Source organism: Vombatus ursinus, unplaced genomic scaffold (assembly GCF_900497805.2).
Source record: "Vombatus ursinus unplaced genomic scaffold, bare-nosed wombat genome assembly UNPS02004596.1, whole genome shotgun sequence".
Lineage (NCBI taxonomy): Eukaryota > Metazoa > Chordata > Mammalia > Diprotodontia > Vombatidae > Vombatus > Vombatus ursinus.
This window is the reverse complement of record NW_020944374.1, coordinates 5,915,318-5,934,506: the sequence shown is the minus strand read 5'-3', so window position 1 is coordinate 5,934,506 and position 19,189 is coordinate 5,915,318. Positions and strand designations below refer to the sequence as shown.

The 19,189-nt window shown below is 40.9% G+C and overlaps 1 protein-coding gene across 2 annotated transcripts in view; it reads left to right on the top strand.

Annotated features, from left to right (window-relative positions):
• Nucleotides 1–19,189, top strand: part of SMARCA1 (SWI/SNF related, matrix associated, actin dependent regulator of chromatin, subfamily a, member 1) — a 118,424-nt gene that overhangs the window by 71,806 nt on the left and 27,429 nt on the right. For both annotated transcript variants that reach the window (XM_027838571.1, XM_027838561.1), the window contains 3 exons: nucleotides 3,402–3,512; nucleotides 3,782–3,895; nucleotides 14,199–14,321. In XM_027838571.1, coding sequence (XP_027694372.1) covers nucleotides 3,402–3,512; nucleotides 3,782–3,895; nucleotides 14,199–14,321 — 348 coding nt within the window. The remainder of the gene's footprint in view (nucleotides 1–3,401; nucleotides 3,513–3,781; nucleotides 3,896–14,198; nucleotides 14,322–19,189) is intronic.

Sequence of the window (19,189 nt, the reverse complement as noted above, 5' to 3'; positions counted from 1 at the left end):
AATGAAAATTATTAAAAATTTTTTCTTATATTTGTCAATTTTATGAAGAATCAGAGCTTTTACAAACATCTTAGTTTACAGCACAACCCGTATATTGACGATACTCAGTCACTATCCCTGGCTCTTGACTTCCTGTTGAGATGGAGGCCTAGCTGCATTTTAACTGTAGAATTACCCTCGTAATGAGCAAAGCTTCTTTTTACATTATCCTTTACTCATTATTTGTGACTTTTATGAATTTGAAAATTGTGCCCAGGGGCTTATTGGTACTAAGAATGTTTTCTACATTTTAAATTTTCTAAGAGGCTAAATATGAGTAAAAAAAAAAACTCATTTTCATTCCTGGGAAGCAAATGGATTTTTAAAAAAGTTACTTAGTTAATTTTAATCTACTTGGGTATTTTATGTGAAGTTGCTAATTCTCGTAGCAATAAATTCCATGTCACACAGACATAGAGGGAGCTATTGCTCTAGCCTGAGCATTTTGTCATAACCTCAGTTTTATTATAAAATTTAAGAAGGAAGAAGTCATTTATACACAAGATAATAAATAAACAGGATGTTTTCTCCAAAGACTTTGAGCCAAGATTACATTGAAATTTTGTGACTTCCATTTTTCTAGCAAGGTTCTCAAAATGTGGGAAATATTCCCCTGAGAAGACCACTGAAACTTGAAGGAACATTGCTTAAATGCAAACCTTGACAAATATGAAGTGTGCTGATAAAGTAATGACATTGATTTTCATGGGTTAGGGTAAGCACATCTTATGTCAGGGAAAAAAACGAGTGCTGTTTTTGAGACTTTTTCAGTGTGACTGAGCTCACATAAGAAAGAGGCTAAGAGGTCAGTGCTGAAAATATAGATCGGAGGAAATGTTGTATAGTAGAGAGCTCATTGTTTCTGCACCAAGAACTGGGTTCACATCCTTCCTCTGATGCTTACTGCCTGAGTGACCTTGGTCACTTCTCCCTAGGTCTCAGTTTCTTCCTTTGTAAAGTGAAGGGGTTGGAAGTAAGGGGTTCTCTGAGGCTCCTTCCAGCTCTCGATCTCAGATTCTTTGTGTGACTTGGAGCAAGTCTCTTTACTTCCCCAGACCCGTTTCCTTCTCTGTAAAATGTGGCCTCTGCTGTCCCTTCTAGTTATAGATCCAGGGTCCTATGGGTGTGACCTTAGGTAAGTCCCTTTACTTCCTTGGGCCTCAGTTTCCTTCCCTATAAAATGAGGGGGTTGGAGAAGATGGCTTCTGAGATGCCTTCTAACTTGAGAACAGTGATCCTGTATGTGGGGATGATTGCTGAGTCTATGAGAGTGAATATATTTATGAAGGGAATAAGTTTAATGGAAGAATAAGAGAAAACTAGGTCTCGATTCTTACAAGCCTCATGGGATAGTGAGAGGAGTTCATAGAGAAGGAAGTCAGAGAAAGAGGAGAAGAGGGAGAGTGGGATTGTAAAGGAGGAAAGAATTTCCTGTGAGGTTTGTTTGTCTTTAGAACCAGATTAGATCTCACCTATTGGTGAGACCTGAAGCAACAAGGGCATCTTCTGTCCAGTTCAACAAATCAGTTAAAAGAAACATTTAATAAACCCTCACTATGTGCTGGGGTGGGGGTGGGGCACAGCTAGGTGGTGCCATAGTGCATAGAGCATGGGTCTTGGAATCAGGAAGACTCATCTTCATGAGCTCAAATCTGGCCTCAGACACTTCCTAGCTGTGTGACCCTGGGCAAGTCACTTCACCCTGTTTGCCTCAGTGAGATGGCTGACCAATTGAGGAAGATTAGAAGTTTTGCTCAGTGGCAGTAAGGGACAAGCTGAGAGTAGGGAACCAAAATTTGTTGTGAATCTACACAGAGGCTTGATTTCTCCAGCAGTTTGTCAGTCACTCAACAAACATTAAGTGCCTACTATGTGCCTGGAAGGCAGGGTGTGATCCAGCCTGGGAGCAGTATTTGCACAAGGAACCTAGCACTCAGGGTCGGCAGAATGTATGGTTGAATTGGAAAATGGCAGAATCAAGAGTCTGAGGGAAGAAAGTGGGGTCAGAGTAGGGCTGGTGACCTGGGAGCAGAGAAAGAGGGATATAGTACAACTGAGGTGCCATGATGTAGTGAGTGGGGTCATTATCCTGACTTGGGGTCAGGAAGAGTTGAGTTTGAGTCCTGCCCTTAGCACTAGCTGCGGGCCTGTGACCGAGTCACTTTACCTCTTTGACTTTGTTTCCTCACTTGTGAAATGGGGATGATGAGAGCTGAAGTACACAGAGGGTTGTTGTGAAGATCCAAAGAGATAATATATAGAAAGCAATTTGTAAACCTTAGAGCATTACAAAAAGGCTAGCTTTGAGTAACTTAACCACTGCTTGCCTCAATTTTCTCATCTATAAAATGAGGATAATAATAACACCTACCTCCTAAGGTAGTTGTGAGGATCAAATGAGATAGTACTTGTAAAGTGCTTAGCACAGTGCCTGGCACATAGTAAATGCTATATAAGTGTTGGTTATTATTGTTGTTGTTGTTGATAATAATAATAATAACTAAAGGTTGAGGCAAAGATGAAGAATGGGTTTAGAAGAAGAGATGAAAGGATAGCAGGGCAAGAAGAGGGGAATTTCAACATTGAAGACTATGGAGGGAACAGTTGTGAATGATGTGGTCTAAGACCATCCCCGTGCATGACTGAGGTAGAGTCAAAGTTGAGGTCTTGGGATTTGAGGAGGCTGGGTGAAGTGGGAGGCCAAGGGGGCTTGAGGGGATATCCATGTGAATTTTGAAGTGACCTGGAGGCTAGTAGGTGACAGTACGAAGGACCTGAAGTGGATGATCTGAAGACAATGTTGAACCCTAGAGGAGGAGAGGTTGCTGAGGTGTAGTGTAGGGTGGTGGCAGATAAGAGGGTTCTGAATTATATTTCCCAGCTGACTGTGATCCTTGCCCCTATTCACTTCTTCCTCATGGTTTCAAAGGATGTATGATAAACTCCTACTGTGATGTGGTCCTTAGTCTTTACCCTTGGTACCCCTTATTCTTTTCATCAGTATATCCATTCTACCAAACCAATATCCCCTAGAGGTCTATGAGTTCCCTTGACGCTCAGAATTCACTCACTGAGATCATCTCGTAATATCGGAGAGTCCTTTCATATCAGTATTCCAGAAGTCATGGACACTCCATTGGAATTGAGAGAATTTTAGTGTAACGTTCATAGCCTTTCCATTGAAATTCTTACTAGGCTTGTGGAAACACAGATTCTTGAGATATGGTAGGTTCTGAAGCACCGGTGATGGCTTTTTTATCGGGTTTGAGTCAGTTCCCCTTCCTTTCTGGCATTTTTGCGTGCCTTCTTTTCCAAGCATGTTTTGGAAATGCTTAAATACCTGGTTTTTGTTTGACGTCTAGCTCAGCATGATGGAGTGGATAGAGCCTCCAAAGCGAGAGCGCAAGGCCAATTACGCAGTGGACGCCTATTTCAGGGAGGCTTTACGTGTTAGTGAGCCGAAAGTTCCAAAGGTAAGTGAGGCTGGCCCTCTGTATTCTGAATGTGGCTTGGTACCACGTAGAATAGGGCATACCACCAGCCAACTCATGCTGCTCTGAGTTGGACAACAACTGTGCCCCGAAAGGCCTGCTCTAACACACCCTCAAAAGGGGATGGAAGCCTGTCCCTCAACACAAGTGTTAGAAAGGTGTCCATACACAAAAATTTTCTTTTTCAGCAAAATGAATAAAGTATCATTGTGTATTTTTTCATTTTAATGTACTTTTTTTTCTTTCTACAGGCCCCCCGACCACCAAAACAACCAAATATCCAAGATTTTCAGTTCTTTCCACCACGTTTATTTGAGCTTCTGGAAAAAGAAATTCTTTATTATCGGAAGACTATAGGTTATAAGGTAATTCTTCCCTCTCTACCACCCCCGTTTGGCTAGCAACGGACTCTATTTCGATGTCAAAGTGCCTGTGCATTTGAATCTGGGGATAAGTAAGGGTAACTGTGTTTATAAAATGAAAAGTAGATTTAAGTGACCATGAAATTCTCCTGGATCACCAATTCAGTCACTTAGTGAGATGAGTGGACCCTTAATGCAGTATTTGGGCTTGATATCACTGTAGAGTTTTGTGGTGACTGTGTTTCCTGATCAAAGCCACAGCGAGGTATTTGTGTATATAATTAAAAGGAAGGCCATGATTTAAGGTCAAGAAAACTGGGGCTGAAGCCTGTATCCAGAGATCCTCCTTATATGCTTTTGGATAGTTCTTAAGGGGACACATGTTTGCTTTTGGGCTCACTTCAGTAGGAATGATAACCATTTTATGAATTTCAGACAGTTCGCCTTAGGACATAACACAGAATAGATGAAGGACCTGTTTTTGAGGTGAGCTGAATGCCATTTAGTCAGAATAAGTTCACTGAATTGAGTTAAGTAAGAAGGGCAGGCTAATTCCAGAGGTTGAGAAATAAACTAATTCGTGAAGGGCTGGTAAAAAAAAAATAGATGTCTATAGTCACAGGAGAAAATAAAATAATAGGAGCCATATACATGTTATGCATTTGTTTTTAATGCATTTGTTAAAACACTCAACTTTATAATCTGCAAGTTTTCTTTGAATTGTGACTTTTGGGGGGGCAGAGTCTGATACCTGCCAAGGGCCCAGAAATTCTCCATGTTGGCAGTTGTGGAGTTAGGGTACAGAGCTGTAGGAAGGCTTTTTGTAGATCAGGCTGCAACATAGTGAAATATTGACAAGGAACCCATCCAAGATGACTCAAGTCTGTCTACAGCCTTACTTATGTTTCAGAAAACTTCTGGCCCATCTAGGAACAGGAGGCTGGTTCGAGACCAGTGGAGGAAATAGTTAGAAATGTGAATCTCTTGAAACCAACAGGACTGGATAAAAAACATATCTTCTGGTTTTAAAGCAATGGGCAGAAAAGCAATACTGTCCCTCTGGAAAACTCTGAGAGTACAAGGAGTTTTTAAAAGGAAGATAGTGAGGTGGGAGTAGATGTAGGTGAGGTTTATTTAGGGACTGAAGGGGCAGCACATGCCAGCCTGGGCCTGAACATGGAGGCGCTCTTCTCATTAAAAACTGGACCAGATTAAAATCATCAAATTAGTAAGCACATCATTATTTTTTTTGTCTCAATGGACTGGCTTATGAGAAGTAAGGTTTTTTTAAATTACATTTTTTTTTTTCATGAACACAAATCAATTTTCTCTCCCTCCCACTCTTCTCTTCTCTACTGAAAACAAGAAAAAGAAAAACAAAACCCTTGTAACAAAGGTGAATAGGGATTTAAGGAGGTAAAAAAAAATGTTGTCTCTTAAAGTTTGAAGGAATAATATTCACATCTTAAAATCCTATATTTACCATGCTAATCAGAAGGAAGACTTGAAAAGGAGGCTTAGCATTTGATTCATGAACCCACTTATAGACCTCAAAGTGGGAGTGGGCTATTTCAGCTTGAGATCTGATCACATCGCCTTCTGCAGAGCCTGAAGATGACCCAAGGCCTGGGAGCATGGCAACTGTGACCTAATGAGTAGGTAATGGGATGTGCAGGGGGTGCCAAGGAACAGCAGTTAAGCAGTTAGGGAGTGCTGGGTAGCCAGTACAGCCAGCCATCTTCTACCCCTCACTGGGCCACTCCAAGCTCCTACAGCAGGGGTGGGGAACCTACAGCCTTAAGGCCACATGTGGCCTTCTAGGTCCTTAAGTACGGCCTTTTGACTGAACTTAAGGACCTAGAAGGTCACATGTGGCTTTAAGACTGCAGATTCCCACCCCTGTCCTAGAGAGTGCAACTTGGTTCTCTGATGAAACTCAACAGTGCTAACAGTGGGAGCCACTGAATTTTGGGTACAGTCCTAGACTTAATTGACTTCTAGTTTAAATTTAGCTGCACCTGATTGCTATCCCAGTCTGGCATTCCAAGAATGGCTTTGGGGTTTTTCCCACCCTTTTTTCTCCCCCATTCTCTGACTTCTTCCCTTCCCTTCCCTCAGTCGCCTGTATGTGGGATGATGTCTGCTGTTGCCCAGGCAGGTGGTGTTGAGGGGAAATGGGAAGGAGGACAAGAAAGGGAAGTGGGGGGAAAGGGAGAGCATAATATTGTAGGCCCCCGCTGCTGCTCTCTCCTTTCTGCCTGAAAAGTTAATTGGCAGGAGAGAAGAGGCGAGAATGGGGCTTTCTGCCACTATTCCGGCGCCCCCCCCCCCCCCCGCTTTGTACCCTCTTCTGCAGTCCTAAGAAGCCTTGGCTTTCTTTTCTGCTCTAATGAGCTCCCCTGTTTCACCAGCAGCTTGGGGCTGAGGGAATTCCCACTGCTGGGGTCACATTAGAGAGAGATGTGCACTTGGCATCCCAAGTCGGAACTTAGAGTGCATTTCCCCATAGAAACGAGGCTACAAACAGTGGTTCAGTTCTGTAGTCATGGCTGGAATAGGCTGGGTTTGTTGGCCTGAGCTGGGAACCTAAGCCCCATTTATCACATAGTTTCAGTGGGAAAATACATTCTGCATTCCAAACACAATCTATGTAAGTCGAGGACTGCCTCTGTTTAGAAAAGAAAAACTAAATAGTGAAATTGAGGCTCTCCTGGCTTGAATTACAACCGCTGGGAGAATGGGGAAAAGTCTCCTGTTGCCTGAGGGCAGCATAGAGACCAGGGCTTGGGGGGGGGCCCTATTTCTCTGTTAGGCTTGAGGTAGGGTGGGATTTGATCAGAAGATCTTAGTCATCGCCAATTTTGGTCGAGGGTTCCTGTGTAGTGACCCTTGCTAGAAACGCTTCCACTGTGCAGTCAGAAACCACTTCTTCGGGCAGAAATTATTCGCTCTGGTGAGTCCCCTAAAAGCTTTCCCTTTTATGTGAATACTTATATCTTAAGATGAAAGTTTTTTTTAATGTTCTTTCACTAACTTGATTAGTTAAAGGCTACCCTTGATTAATTAAAGGCTAACATTCTAAAACAAAGCATACCCTCCCCTTCTTTCAGTTCCTCAGTGATCATGGAAGAAAATGACTCCAGATTTTTCTAAGGTGGATCAGTCAGTCAATAAGCATATATGAAGTGTCTGCTATGTCCTGGATCTTTTTTTATAGTGTATTTGATTGAAGGGGAGTTATTTTACCCTTAATTTTTGAGGTGTGTGTTACTGATCTTCAGTCAGAAATGCCAAATAATGCCACATGTAGATTTGTATTTATTTTCATTAACTAGTAATCAGCAGAATGCTCAGAGATCCTATATAGTCCTTACAATGCCAAATTTATCTGCTCAAAGGTAGACATCTTAAAATAATTATCATTGGTCCTTGTTTGACAAATAATCTGTTACAATCAAGATGATAATAAATCATATTCGAGATCCCAAAATGAATAGATGGGAGGCAGTCTGGTGTCACGGAAAGAACGCTGGACTTGGGAGACCTGAATTCATATCCTGGCTCACGTGTTTCTTGGTCATGTCATCTTGAATACATACAACCTTCCAGACTCTTTCTCCATAAATAAAATGGGAATAATAATATATGCTAACTATCTCACAGGGTAAGGAGAATGCTTTTTAAATCTGAAAATGCTGTGTAAATGTGAGCTGTTATTCTAATAAATGGCTCTGAGAGTAAAATGTTGAGTTTTAGAAATGCTTGTTTCTTTCCCATTCTGGTGTTATGAGCCAGTTAAAAGGACATGTAGTTAATGCACTCCCCAAGTGATCGGTTCACTCCCTGGATGTTTTAACTCAGTGATAAAATTCAGCTCATTTTTGCAGTTATTCTTTAATTAAAAAAATGATTCAGTAAGATGATTTCATTTTGATCCAGACCTGTGTGGGAGCCCTCCCAGTATCAGGATAGGTCAGCATCTCTTCTGTGACTTATAATCTTGGTGCTTGAGGCAGTGAGAACATACATGTCAGAGGTCATCTATCTGACTGCCACAGCTGCCTCTTACTTAAGAATAGATAGGAAACCAGTGCTTCTCAGGGTCTAGATTGTGCATCGGTTAGGAGCCTTCAGAAGCAGAACCAATTTCTAGGCACTAGTCACTAGAATCACCAAGATCCATCCATGTGCTGGGGGAGGATAATTCAGCCTCTGGAATTTATCAGATTAAATTCCTCTTGGAACATCACTTAAATATCTTCAGGGAAATTGTAGCAGAGTTGGGTTTGAGATGTGGATGAAAGGGTTTGTCTGGGTTCCTCTCTGTAAATGAGGAAAATGCAAACACCTTTGGACATTTGTTCTCAATCAGAATTCTTTAGGAATGAATAGCAGCATTTGTTTCACAGGGAGGCGGTTCTGTAATGTTTGAAAGGTTGAAGGATGCGGCACGATGCACAACCAATTTTGCAGAGGTAGAACTAAAAGGGTTTGAGGTGATTTCAGGTTACTGTTTTCATTTTATGTGCCATCACATCTAATCCTGCGCTCCATATTTCTATGGAATGCTGCCTAAAACGTCAGCGTGGGCTAAAGACAAAAAAAGGCCCTTCGCCTCTCCCCTCCCCATAGCTCTTCATTAAATGCTGCTGAGTTTGCTGCCTCGAAATCCAAATTGTGCTCAGAGTTTTCTTTTAAAATCTCCTTTTTGGAAATTGCAGTTGGCCATTATCTGGGTCCAAAACGATGACATACCGACCAAAACATCGGTGATCCCTTCGAAGTACCCAATCGGTATTATCGAAGGAGTCAGGCTATAATTTGTCTGCTTACCTCCACTAGAAGCTGAAGGCTGGCAAGAAGTCGATGAAGTAAAATCCGTAAATGGTCTGCCCACTTTAAATATTGAGGGAGAGATTTTCAGAGCCTACTGAAAGCCACAGAACTAACTCTTCCATCAGATTTGGAGAGCAGGTCTGGCATTTGGAGTTATTCCAGTGTTGAGGCTTTTGGCAAATAAGCAGGAAACATATATGGTTGAGTTCTAAATGAAGTCGCTAGTCTCAGAGTGGATGATACTTTTTGTTGTGGGTCCTGGAATCCATTGTATTAAATATTCATTGTTCTAAACTCCACAGTTTCATTAACTCAAGTAGGATCTTTGATTAGGTGGGATTTCTAAATAAGAATAAGCATTTTATTTTGTGTGATTAAGTCTTTTCCATTATGACAATTAGAATAATAATAGCTAGCATTTATATATCACTTTAAGGTTTGCAAAGCATTCTACAAATATTACCTCATTTTGTCCTCGTGGCTGTCCTTGGAAGTAGATGCTATTATTACCCCCATTTTAAAGATGAGGAAACTGAGGCAGGCAGAGATTAAGTGACTTGGTCAGGGAGTGGCTGAGGGCAAGGGGAAGGTTGTATACTATTTACTGGAAACTTTTAAAGCCTTAAGTACTGGATAGCTTGGCTTAAAATTTCCATTGTTAAGTTAGGGAAACCTCTTTATTCTTTGGAATTTACTTGCCAAGTTTAGTGATGAACAGGTTCGTTATTTTAGATATTTATATTTTTTGAAAGAATCTATTCTACGTCCGTGGAAGATATTTTCTAGCCTTCAGTTTTGGCAGCTAGGTGGCACAGTGGAGAGTGCCCTTGGCTACTTAATTAGCTCCATGACCTTGGACAAGTCACTTAACCTCAGTTAAAAACCTTCAGTTTCTTCACCCTTAAAAATGAAAAAGTTGTTTTAAATGACCTCCAGGGCCCTTTCTAGTGCTCAGATTTGGGAGTTTTATCATCCTGTGAAGGATTTGGTTATACAGAGTGGAAAGGGGAGGACATGTACTCCAGGTGGGTGCAAGGACATCAGCAAGCCCATTAAAAAGGGAACGATCTGGGTATGTTAGGAGGATGGGGAGGAGACTGGCCTGGGAAGAACCAAGAAAGCTAAAGAAGAGTGGGGAAGAAAAATGAAGAATTAGGCAGGATTTGTTTGTACAGGACTGTCTTTTTTAAACTGGCTGTCTTGGGCTGGGGTGGGGGCCATGTCCAACTCACTACTTAGCAAAGCTTGTGGTTTTACCTTCCCCGCATCTCTCACAGGTTGCCCTTTCCACCCACACAGCCCCTGCATGAGCCTCCCAACTAGTCTCTTAACCATGCTCCATATAACTGCACCTAGATCATGTCACTCACCTGCTCAGTAAACTTCAGTGGCTCCCTGTTAACTTATAGGATCAAATAGAAAGGCTTGTTTGGCATTGAAAGCCCTTCACAACCTGATCCCCACTCATCTTTCTAGCTATGTTACACATTATTCCTCTTCACACAGCTTACTGGGCCTTACTGCTCCTTCCTTGCCTCCACCTCTTAGAACTCTGGCTCATTGGAGGCTCAGTTCAAGTACCACCTTTCCTGTCCCCCACTCCCTCCCCCCAAGCTGCTGTGGCTTTGTCTCCGGAATGATCCTGTCTAGACAGTCTGTCCCAGCTAGCTGCTCTCTAGGACAGCCTCCTTTGTATCCTCAGAGCCTAACTCAGACACTTTATAAATGCTGGTTGATTGACTGACTGATTGATAGAGAATGATACTGTGAAAGCACAATTTGGGGAAGGTGAATCTGACGTCTGTGTGCAGGTTGTATTGGGGAGGGAAAATGATTGAAACTGATTAATACAGTACAAACTAGGCGGATGGGATAGTGGTTCGAGAGCTGGCCTTGGGGTCAGGAAGCCCCAGGTTCAAGCCTAGGAGTTTTAAATCAGGTGGTGATCTACATTGCTAGAGGCATTTTCCTTTTAGGGAGTTCTCTATGCCAGTGAAATCACAGGTCTGGTTCCCCCCCCCCCCCCCACCCAGATGAAGTGTGTATAGACTGTTTGCAGAGTGAAAAGCATGCATTTTATTGTGTTGGGAAAGATGGGGGGATGGGCAAGGATTCCCAGCTACTTTTGCCTATCCCTAAAGGGTCAGCAATTCTGGGCATAGGTTACTCTGAGATGTTTCTCTGTAAGTATGGAAGGATGGATGCTCCCTTCCAGCAAGGGCTCTTAAGCTGGGGTCCTTGAACTGCATTGAAAAAACTTGGTAACTGGATTTCAAAATAATTGGTTTCCTTTGTAAATCCTACACATTTGATTTTATGTACTTAAAAACATTTTTTTTGGACAAGGGGTCCATTGGCTTCCCCAGATTGCCAAAAGGGTCCAGGACATAAAAAATGGTTGGGATTCCTTCCTTCAAGGCTCTAGGCAGGGCCAAGCAGCTGGGAATTACTCTATGGTTAGGTTGCCTCTCCATCCATGAACCTTGTTCTTAAACTCCTGACCCTACAGAAGGGGAGTTGGGACATTTTGATCAGAAACTGAGGTATCTGATATCTCTTTCTCCCATGATCTGAGAGAATGGGTGGCAGACATTGGCCAAGAGAGAGGAAGGCAGAATACAGTTCTCTCTATTGCCAAGCCACCTTGCTGATTGTCTTAGATGGGCCCAAGCGTCCAATCCAGTGGCCAAAGCTCACGTGTCCCGCCCTCCCCTTTCTCTAGCCTTCCCGTTCACAGTCATTACATCATGAGTTGGCCTTCCTTCCTTTGGGCTCATATCTGTGCTTTTTGTCCTTGCCCTTTTCTGTTTTTACCTCTTCTCTTGACCTTGAATACATTTGTTTCTTTCTCTTTCTGCCTAGCTCTGTCAGATGATCTCATATCTCTATCACTGACCAAAACCATTTATTCAAGTTTCTCAGCTGTTATTCTATTTGAATGTATGATATTTCAGGTTCTTTACTTTGTTTCTTTTCTATATAGGCAAGTTAGCTCTTTGTCCAAAGGAGTATCATAGAGCAGCTATATATACGAGGAGCAGAACTTAACTGTGGAGGAGAGAGGGCCATCCCATAGGGACACCCTGAATTGCATCCTGCCATATCCAGCTTTTTTTGTTTTTTTTTTTGCTTGCATGTTTTTGCTGGGGCTGGTATTTTTTTGTGGTTTTTGAACTTGGGCACAGTCCTGTCCCAATAGCTCGTACAATATGCCAGCATGCTTTTTCGATCCAGCCTTCCCCTACACATATCAATATCTTTATCCTAAGGTAAGAAATTAAGAATTTTAATCTTCTGAGTTTATATGTGCTGCGTTCAACAAACATGTATTACATTTTACCATGTGTGAGCAAGCTCTGGGCTCTCTAAGGGGGGAAATAGAAAACTGAATAAGACAGTCTTTGTTCTTAAAAAGCTTTATAATCTAGTTAACTTCGCCTCCATTTTCCCCTCTGTGAAATGAAGGGATTGGACTCTGGGGCCTCCGAGGGATTTCTAGCTCTCCGCCTATGATCCTAGAAGATAGATGCATAAGTAGTTATTTAAGATAAATTAGACTATGGTAAGTGGTATTTTAGGGGAACTGGAAAAGTTTTACAAAAGAGTTTGAAAGGGAGAGGCTTTACTTCTGGGAGGGGGGAGGAGGGAGGTGGTAGAGATAATGGAAAGCTTCATGGAGGAGGTAGTATCCAAGCTTGACCTTGAGGGCAAGTGAATGTGGGTGAGGAAGGAAGGAGGGAGGGCCATGCATTCCAAGTGTGAGCAAAAAGCCTGGAGAAGAGAAGGATGAGCTCGGGAAAGGTGAGTGCTGCCACATTGACTGATGCATCAGTGAAAGATAGTAAGTAGCGTGGGGGAAGGTGGGAAAGGTAGGCTGGAACTGGGTCATGTCAAAAGGAAAATGTTTGCATCAGCTATTTTAGAGTAATATTTAAATTACCTCTGGACACTTGCACCTACAGATTTGCTTTTTTTTTTTTAAACAAAAAATTGAGAAAGAATATAGTTCTAATATATCTTAAAGATGGCAGGTGCTTCTCTTCATTCTGCTGTATTACATTCAACCTTTAAAGGTCAAGTGTTTTGTTTTCATGATTCTGTGCTAAGCTTAGGTGAGAGTGGTCACTTGGGTGTTAAATTAAAAATGCCTTGTTTTCCAACTCCCCACGTCTCCATCAAACATGCATCACACCTGGAAAGTGAGCAATATGATATTCTAGGACATTCACCTATAAAAGAATCTCATTACAGGGGGCTTACCTGGTACCCACAGGGGATTTCATTCTGTTTTCCTTAAGGCCACCCTTTAGTTTTTAAGCTTTTTTTTCTTTTTGACAGAAATCTTTTTATGATCTCATGGAGTGCCATCTTCAATGATGTTCCTTTTTGTTAGATGTAGGTATAAACCTAGCTCTCGTAGATGGAAACATAGAGATGGGTTAATGATTTGTTATAGGCAATTCAGACTCTATGTATATGTTGACATGCTGATTGTCCCTACCTCAGAGTGTGGTGCCCTCCTCCTCTTCGGAATTCTGGCTTCCCTCAGCTGAGATTTGCTCTTGCTTCTCTATCTCTGGCTCTGGCTTCTCTACCATCAGTGTTTGCCACTTGCTGTGTCTTCCTCTTGCCCCCACCCACACTCCCTCCCTCTCTCTTCTGGCTTGAGCCACTGCTGTCTTTGTCCTTGCTACTTTTTTCCACTAGGTGCTGCCAGCCCTATCATCTCTTCTGCTCTCTGCTATCAGCATTGTGAATCCATGCTATGTCTACTATCTCTTTCTCTCTGTCCTCTTCTCAACTTTTTTCTTTTCTTGTCTCTCTAGACTCCTATCACTGCCCTCCTGTATTAAGCTTTCAAGTTAAAAAAAAATGGGCTGGTTATAGACATCAATGGCCAGGCAGATTTCCCTCTGCACTTATGTGACTAACTTACCAGATACAATCCACTGGGTGTAGGCTTTGAGTTTCCAATTTTTATTACCCAAAGACTGGGGTGCCAGGGGTAGGGTGTGGGCTTTAATTTTTGAAGCTGATCCGGGAGTCTAGGAACAAATGTTGGATAGCTAAGAATGTCTTGTGTGATTCTGGTAATGGGGGACGAGGAGAAGGTAATGCCCACTTTCCATGTTCTAGGATTTCTCTGTTAAGAGTGAGCGAGAGAAGACCCTATATGTTATTACGTACATAGGAGACATAATTGATCACATGGCATACTCCAATCTGGGGTATAATGAGGTAGCCCAGAATAGGCTTTTAGTACAATCACTATGTGGTGCATTTTAAAAAACGATTTTCATCACGAGAATTTCATGACAGATGAAATGGCTCCTTTTGTAATAAATGTGGCAAAGGCTATCTCCATGTGTTTCGACTTTATATCGTTCATTAAGTTTGCTGTGTGTCTAGAGCCATAAGAGGAGCGCTCCCTAACTGCTTGCTCATTACTCTTTGCTGTGCTGATTTGTAGGTGCCAAGGAACCCTGAACTCCCTAATTCAGCCCAGGCTCAGAAAGAGGAGCAGAAGAAGATTGATGAAGCTGAGCCTCACACGGCTGAGGAGACTGAGGAGAAAGAAAAACTTCTCACCCAAGTAAAAATTTCTGTATCTGATAGACTTGTAAACCCTTCCCCCACATAGTCAGGAGGCACACTTAGGAAAGAAAGTGTGAATGACAGAGCCCCTTTTCCTGACTCTACTGGTGACAAGGGCTCAGAGGCACCTTACCAATGTTCTTTTCAGCAGACATCCTTGTGTTTTTGAGCCACCCATCATCTGCTAGTAGTTGCATCCCAGTTAAGGCCCTCCTTGGCCTAGCCTGGCCCTGTACAGCTCTCTGGAGAGTGTGGACCCAGGCACAAAGCTGGGCCTTAGTTTCCTCATCTTTAAAACAAGAGGGTTGGGCCTCTGAATACATTCAAGATTTTGAAAGACAAATCCTCTCCAACATACTGATTATAAAGGGATTTCCAGTGGAATCTGAAACATGTTTTACAACATCCATTTTTAAAAGAATCATCACATTTTCTTATCTTATTTTAGGGTCATTTAATTATGCTGATAGAAAATTATTTGATTTTTTTTATATTTACATTGCTTATGCTGATTAATAATAATTGGCACCTCAAAACACACCCTATTCATTGATCATTATTTCTAGACTGATCTTGTAATTCTCAGAGAAAAACCCAGAAATCTTTTACCTTTACAAGAAGGCTTTGACTATGACTGTGAGAGATTCCTAATGTAGTTGTTTATGTTTCATCCTTCTTCAGTTGGAAATAGAATTTTTTCTAAGGTGATCATTGATCATTTAAAGTTCACAGTTATCAAATTGAGAACTTTTCCAATTAAACAAAATAATGATGCTTTCATCTAGCTGTTGCTTTATTGTGTGTTCCAAATAGCATAGTTGTAAAATAAATGACAGATAATTGGAAGTTGGACTTAAAGGGTTTTTGTAAAATAATAAGATGGTATCTCTTTAAAAAAAATTACATTTTATTGATTCCTTTTGTCATACCTAGTGACACCTTGTGACGAAACAAAACAATTAAGCCAAAACACATAATATGTGGCATCATGTCTTATACTGTCTGTATCATTCTGCCCCAGGATCCCCACCCCTTGGCCATAAAGGAGGGAGCCATATATGTTTCTTTATTTCTTTTTCAGGATATTATGGTTCTTATGATTATGATTGACTTTCTTTTAGTGATCTTTACGTTTACATTGTTATAGTCATGTATATATCATCCTCTTGGTTCAGCTTATTTAGATCTGCATCAGTTCATACAAATATTATATTCCTCTGAACTCATTCATCTTTTCTTGCTGTACAACAATTTCCCATTATATTCTTACATCATGGGTTATTTGTTTTTTATTTTTAACTATTCCCAAATCAATGAATACTCATCTTTCCACTTCATTATTATAATTTTTTGCTATCACAAATATCTGTGCTTTGAATATTTTAGCATATCTCCTTGGATCTTTGTTTCTGTCTTTGACTTTCTTTCATTGCTGAATCAAAGGGCATGGACAGTTTAATCATTTTTCTTGCATAGTTTCCAACTGGTATTGAAGACATTTGAGCCACTTCATGGCTCCACCAACAGTGTGCATCAGTGTGCCCTCATTCTTTAGCCCTTCCAGCATTGACTACTTCCATCCATCTTTTGTCTTTCTTCTCACTTCACATAATGTGAAGTAAAACCTCAGAGTTGTTTTAATTTGCATTTCTCTCACTATTAATGATTTGAAACAATTTCATTTGTTCACTTAGAGATTACAGTTCTTCTTTTGACAACTGTTCATATCCTATGATTACTTAGCTATTGGGGAATGACTCTCATTACTCTGGTACTTCGGTCAGCTCTTTATATTTTAGATATCAGACTTTTATGGCCAAAAATCGATGCAAATATTTTTCTACTCTCTACTGTTTCTTTTCTAATTCTATCTTCATTGATTTCATTCATGTGAAAGTGTCTTAATTTTATGTAGTCAAAATTGCCCATCTTATCTTTTATGTTATACTTTATCCCTTGTTTAATTAAGAATTCTCCTCTAGTCTTTGGTGTTTAAGGCACCCAATCTTTCTCTTGCCTTCTGATTTTCCTGTGGTGTGGTTTTGAATATTCAGGTAGTGCATCAACCTTGAGCTCATTGTGACATGATTTAAGATATGATTGTTTTTATCCTGATTTCTGCCTTCCAGAGTTTTTCCAGCACTTCTTAACAAGAACAGAGTTTCCTCCTATTTATATTCTTAAGATTATCAAATATTGTTCTCCTTTTTGGGCAGCTGGGTGGTACAGTAGATAGAGTGTTGGGCCTGGAGTCAGGAAGACTTGAGTTCAAATCTGGCCTCAGACACTTAATAGCTGTGTGACCCTGGGCAAGTCACTTCACCCTGTTTGCCTCAGTTTCCCATCTGTAAAATGAGCTAGAGAAGGAAATAATAAATCCTTCTAGTATCTCTGCCAAGAAAATCCCAAACGGGGTCACGAAGAGTTGGGTGTTTCTGAAATGACCGAACAACAACTCCTTTTAGGGGTGTAATTTTTGTTTTGTGTTTATCTAGTCAATACAATATATTAACTAGGTTTTTTGGCTATTGCTTTTTCATTTATCTCTAGGCCTAGGAATGCCATTTCCCCTTCATTTATACTTTTTCTCATTATTCCTTTTGAGATTCTAGATTTTTTTTTATTCTTACAACCAAATTTTGTTAGTTTCTTGGCTAGTTCTAGAAAGTCTCCCCTCAGTAATTTGATTGTCATGGAATTAAATCTGTAAATTAATTTAAGTAGCATTTAGCTTTTTATTTTTTTGGCATGGTCTGACAGTGAACTATGAATATCTCCTCTGTAAAGAGAGTTTTTTGTTGGATTTGTATACATCTTAATGGTGTCCTCCTGGTAGGTTATCTCCTAGATAATTTATGCCTTTTGTAGTTATTTTGAATGAAATTTCTCTTGTTATTGTTGCTTTCTGGTTTTGGGTTGTACTGTCTAGAAATGGTGATGATTTGGGGGGATTTATTTCATATCTTGAATCCTTGCTGCTTCTCTTAATTATCTTACTTAGTTTCTGAGCTGATTCTTGGGGATTTCCTAAATATGCCAGTATATCATCGGCAAATAAGGATAGTTTTGTCTCTTCTTTACCTAAGCTTATGTCTTTGGATTTGTTCTCTGTATTTTTGCTGCCCATAGAGCAGGCAATCCAGCCTAGCTGAAGCAGCTGGGTGCCTTTTAGGAAAGACAGGAGGCAGCATGTTCCAGGTAAGTCAAAACACCACCACCACCACCATCACCACTACCACTGCCACCTTGGCAACAGTCTCCACCCTGAGACCCTGACATAGACAGCCCAGGACCCTGAGCTCCCCCAAGCCAGCAGACCTGCTTCCAGCCTAGTCCCCATGGCCATGGTTGAAGGGAAAAATCACGGATAGAACAGGTCCACCTTCCTCATAAACACCAGCAACAACTACCAACCAATTGCCACCCCTAGGAGTTCTGGAAGTGACAGACCGGTCCTATTCCTAGCCTGGCCCTCATAGCCATCATCCAGGGAAGCAACTCCTTTGAAGGAGGGTCCAGCCATCCCTACCAAATGACAACCAACTGCTACACATAGAGCTGGCAAGCCATCCTAGCTGAAGCAGCAGGGCACCCTGGGAAAAGACAGGAGATAGCATGTTCTGGGTGAGTCAAACCGCTACCAGTGCCTTGACCACTATCTTCCTTTAGATATTGATGGGGAAAGCTGAGGATCCTGAACCAGATAGCCTGGGAGTTCCAATGCCTCTAGCCTCATGCCCTCAGCCACTATCCTGGGAAGCAACCCCTGTGGAGATGTAGCCTGGCCATTGCTCCCAAAGACCCAGGAAAAATCCTTGGGATTGTCAAATGGTTCAGCATTAGAAACTGATAGGTTTTTATCAGTGGTAATGACATCAAGGTAGACGAGTTATCATCTGCTTTGTCGTTGTACCCTAAGGAACATGGGACCTACGTTTCCATCTGATTCATAGTCAAAATCTTTCCTAGGTAGTGTCTCCTCCATTAGAGCATGAGCTCTGTGAAGGCAGAGACTGTCTGACTTTTCTTTTTGTATCCCCAGTGCTTAACACAGTGTTTTGTATATGCTAAGCACTTAATAAATACTTCCTTTCTTCATTGCCATAGCTAGCATTTCTAGAACTATGTTAAAAGATAGCAGAGAGAAGGCACATCTATTCCTTTATTCCTGTTTGTATTGTGAAAGTTTCTTGAGTTCCTTGATTTTGAAACATGCTAGTTCTTGGTTTTAAATAGATGCTTTTGATCACATAAGAGAAAGGCCCTTCCATACCTTTGCTTTTTTGAGTTTGTAACATAAATGAGTGATTTTTTGTCAAAGGTTTTTTCTGTACCTAATGAAATAGTCATGTGGTTTTTTGGAATTGTTGTTTGTATGATTAATTACACTAATTGCTTTCCTATTGTTGAACCAACCTAGGACCTTGGTATGAGTCCAGTTGGGTTACAATGAATTATTTTCTGGATATATAGATTGAATTTAAATTTTTTGCATCAATATTCATTACTGAGATTGGCCTATCATTCCCTTTCTTTGCTTTGTCCCTTTTTTTTGGATATTAGGATAATATTTACCTCATAAAAGGAGTTTGGTTAGAGTGTTTTCTCTTTTAATTATAATTTATATAACATAGGTATTAATTGCTCTTCAAATGTTTGATGGAATTTCCTTATAAATCCATTTGGCCTGGGTTTCACCTCCCGACCTCCCTTTGGCACTTAACTTATGCCTTGCTTAACTTATTTGTCTAATATTATGTTGTTTAAGCTCTCTATTTTTGTTATGTTTGGTTATTTTCTATTCTTGTAGATCCTCATCAATTGAATAATCAGTTTTGTTGGAATATAGTTATGTCATAGTTCTTG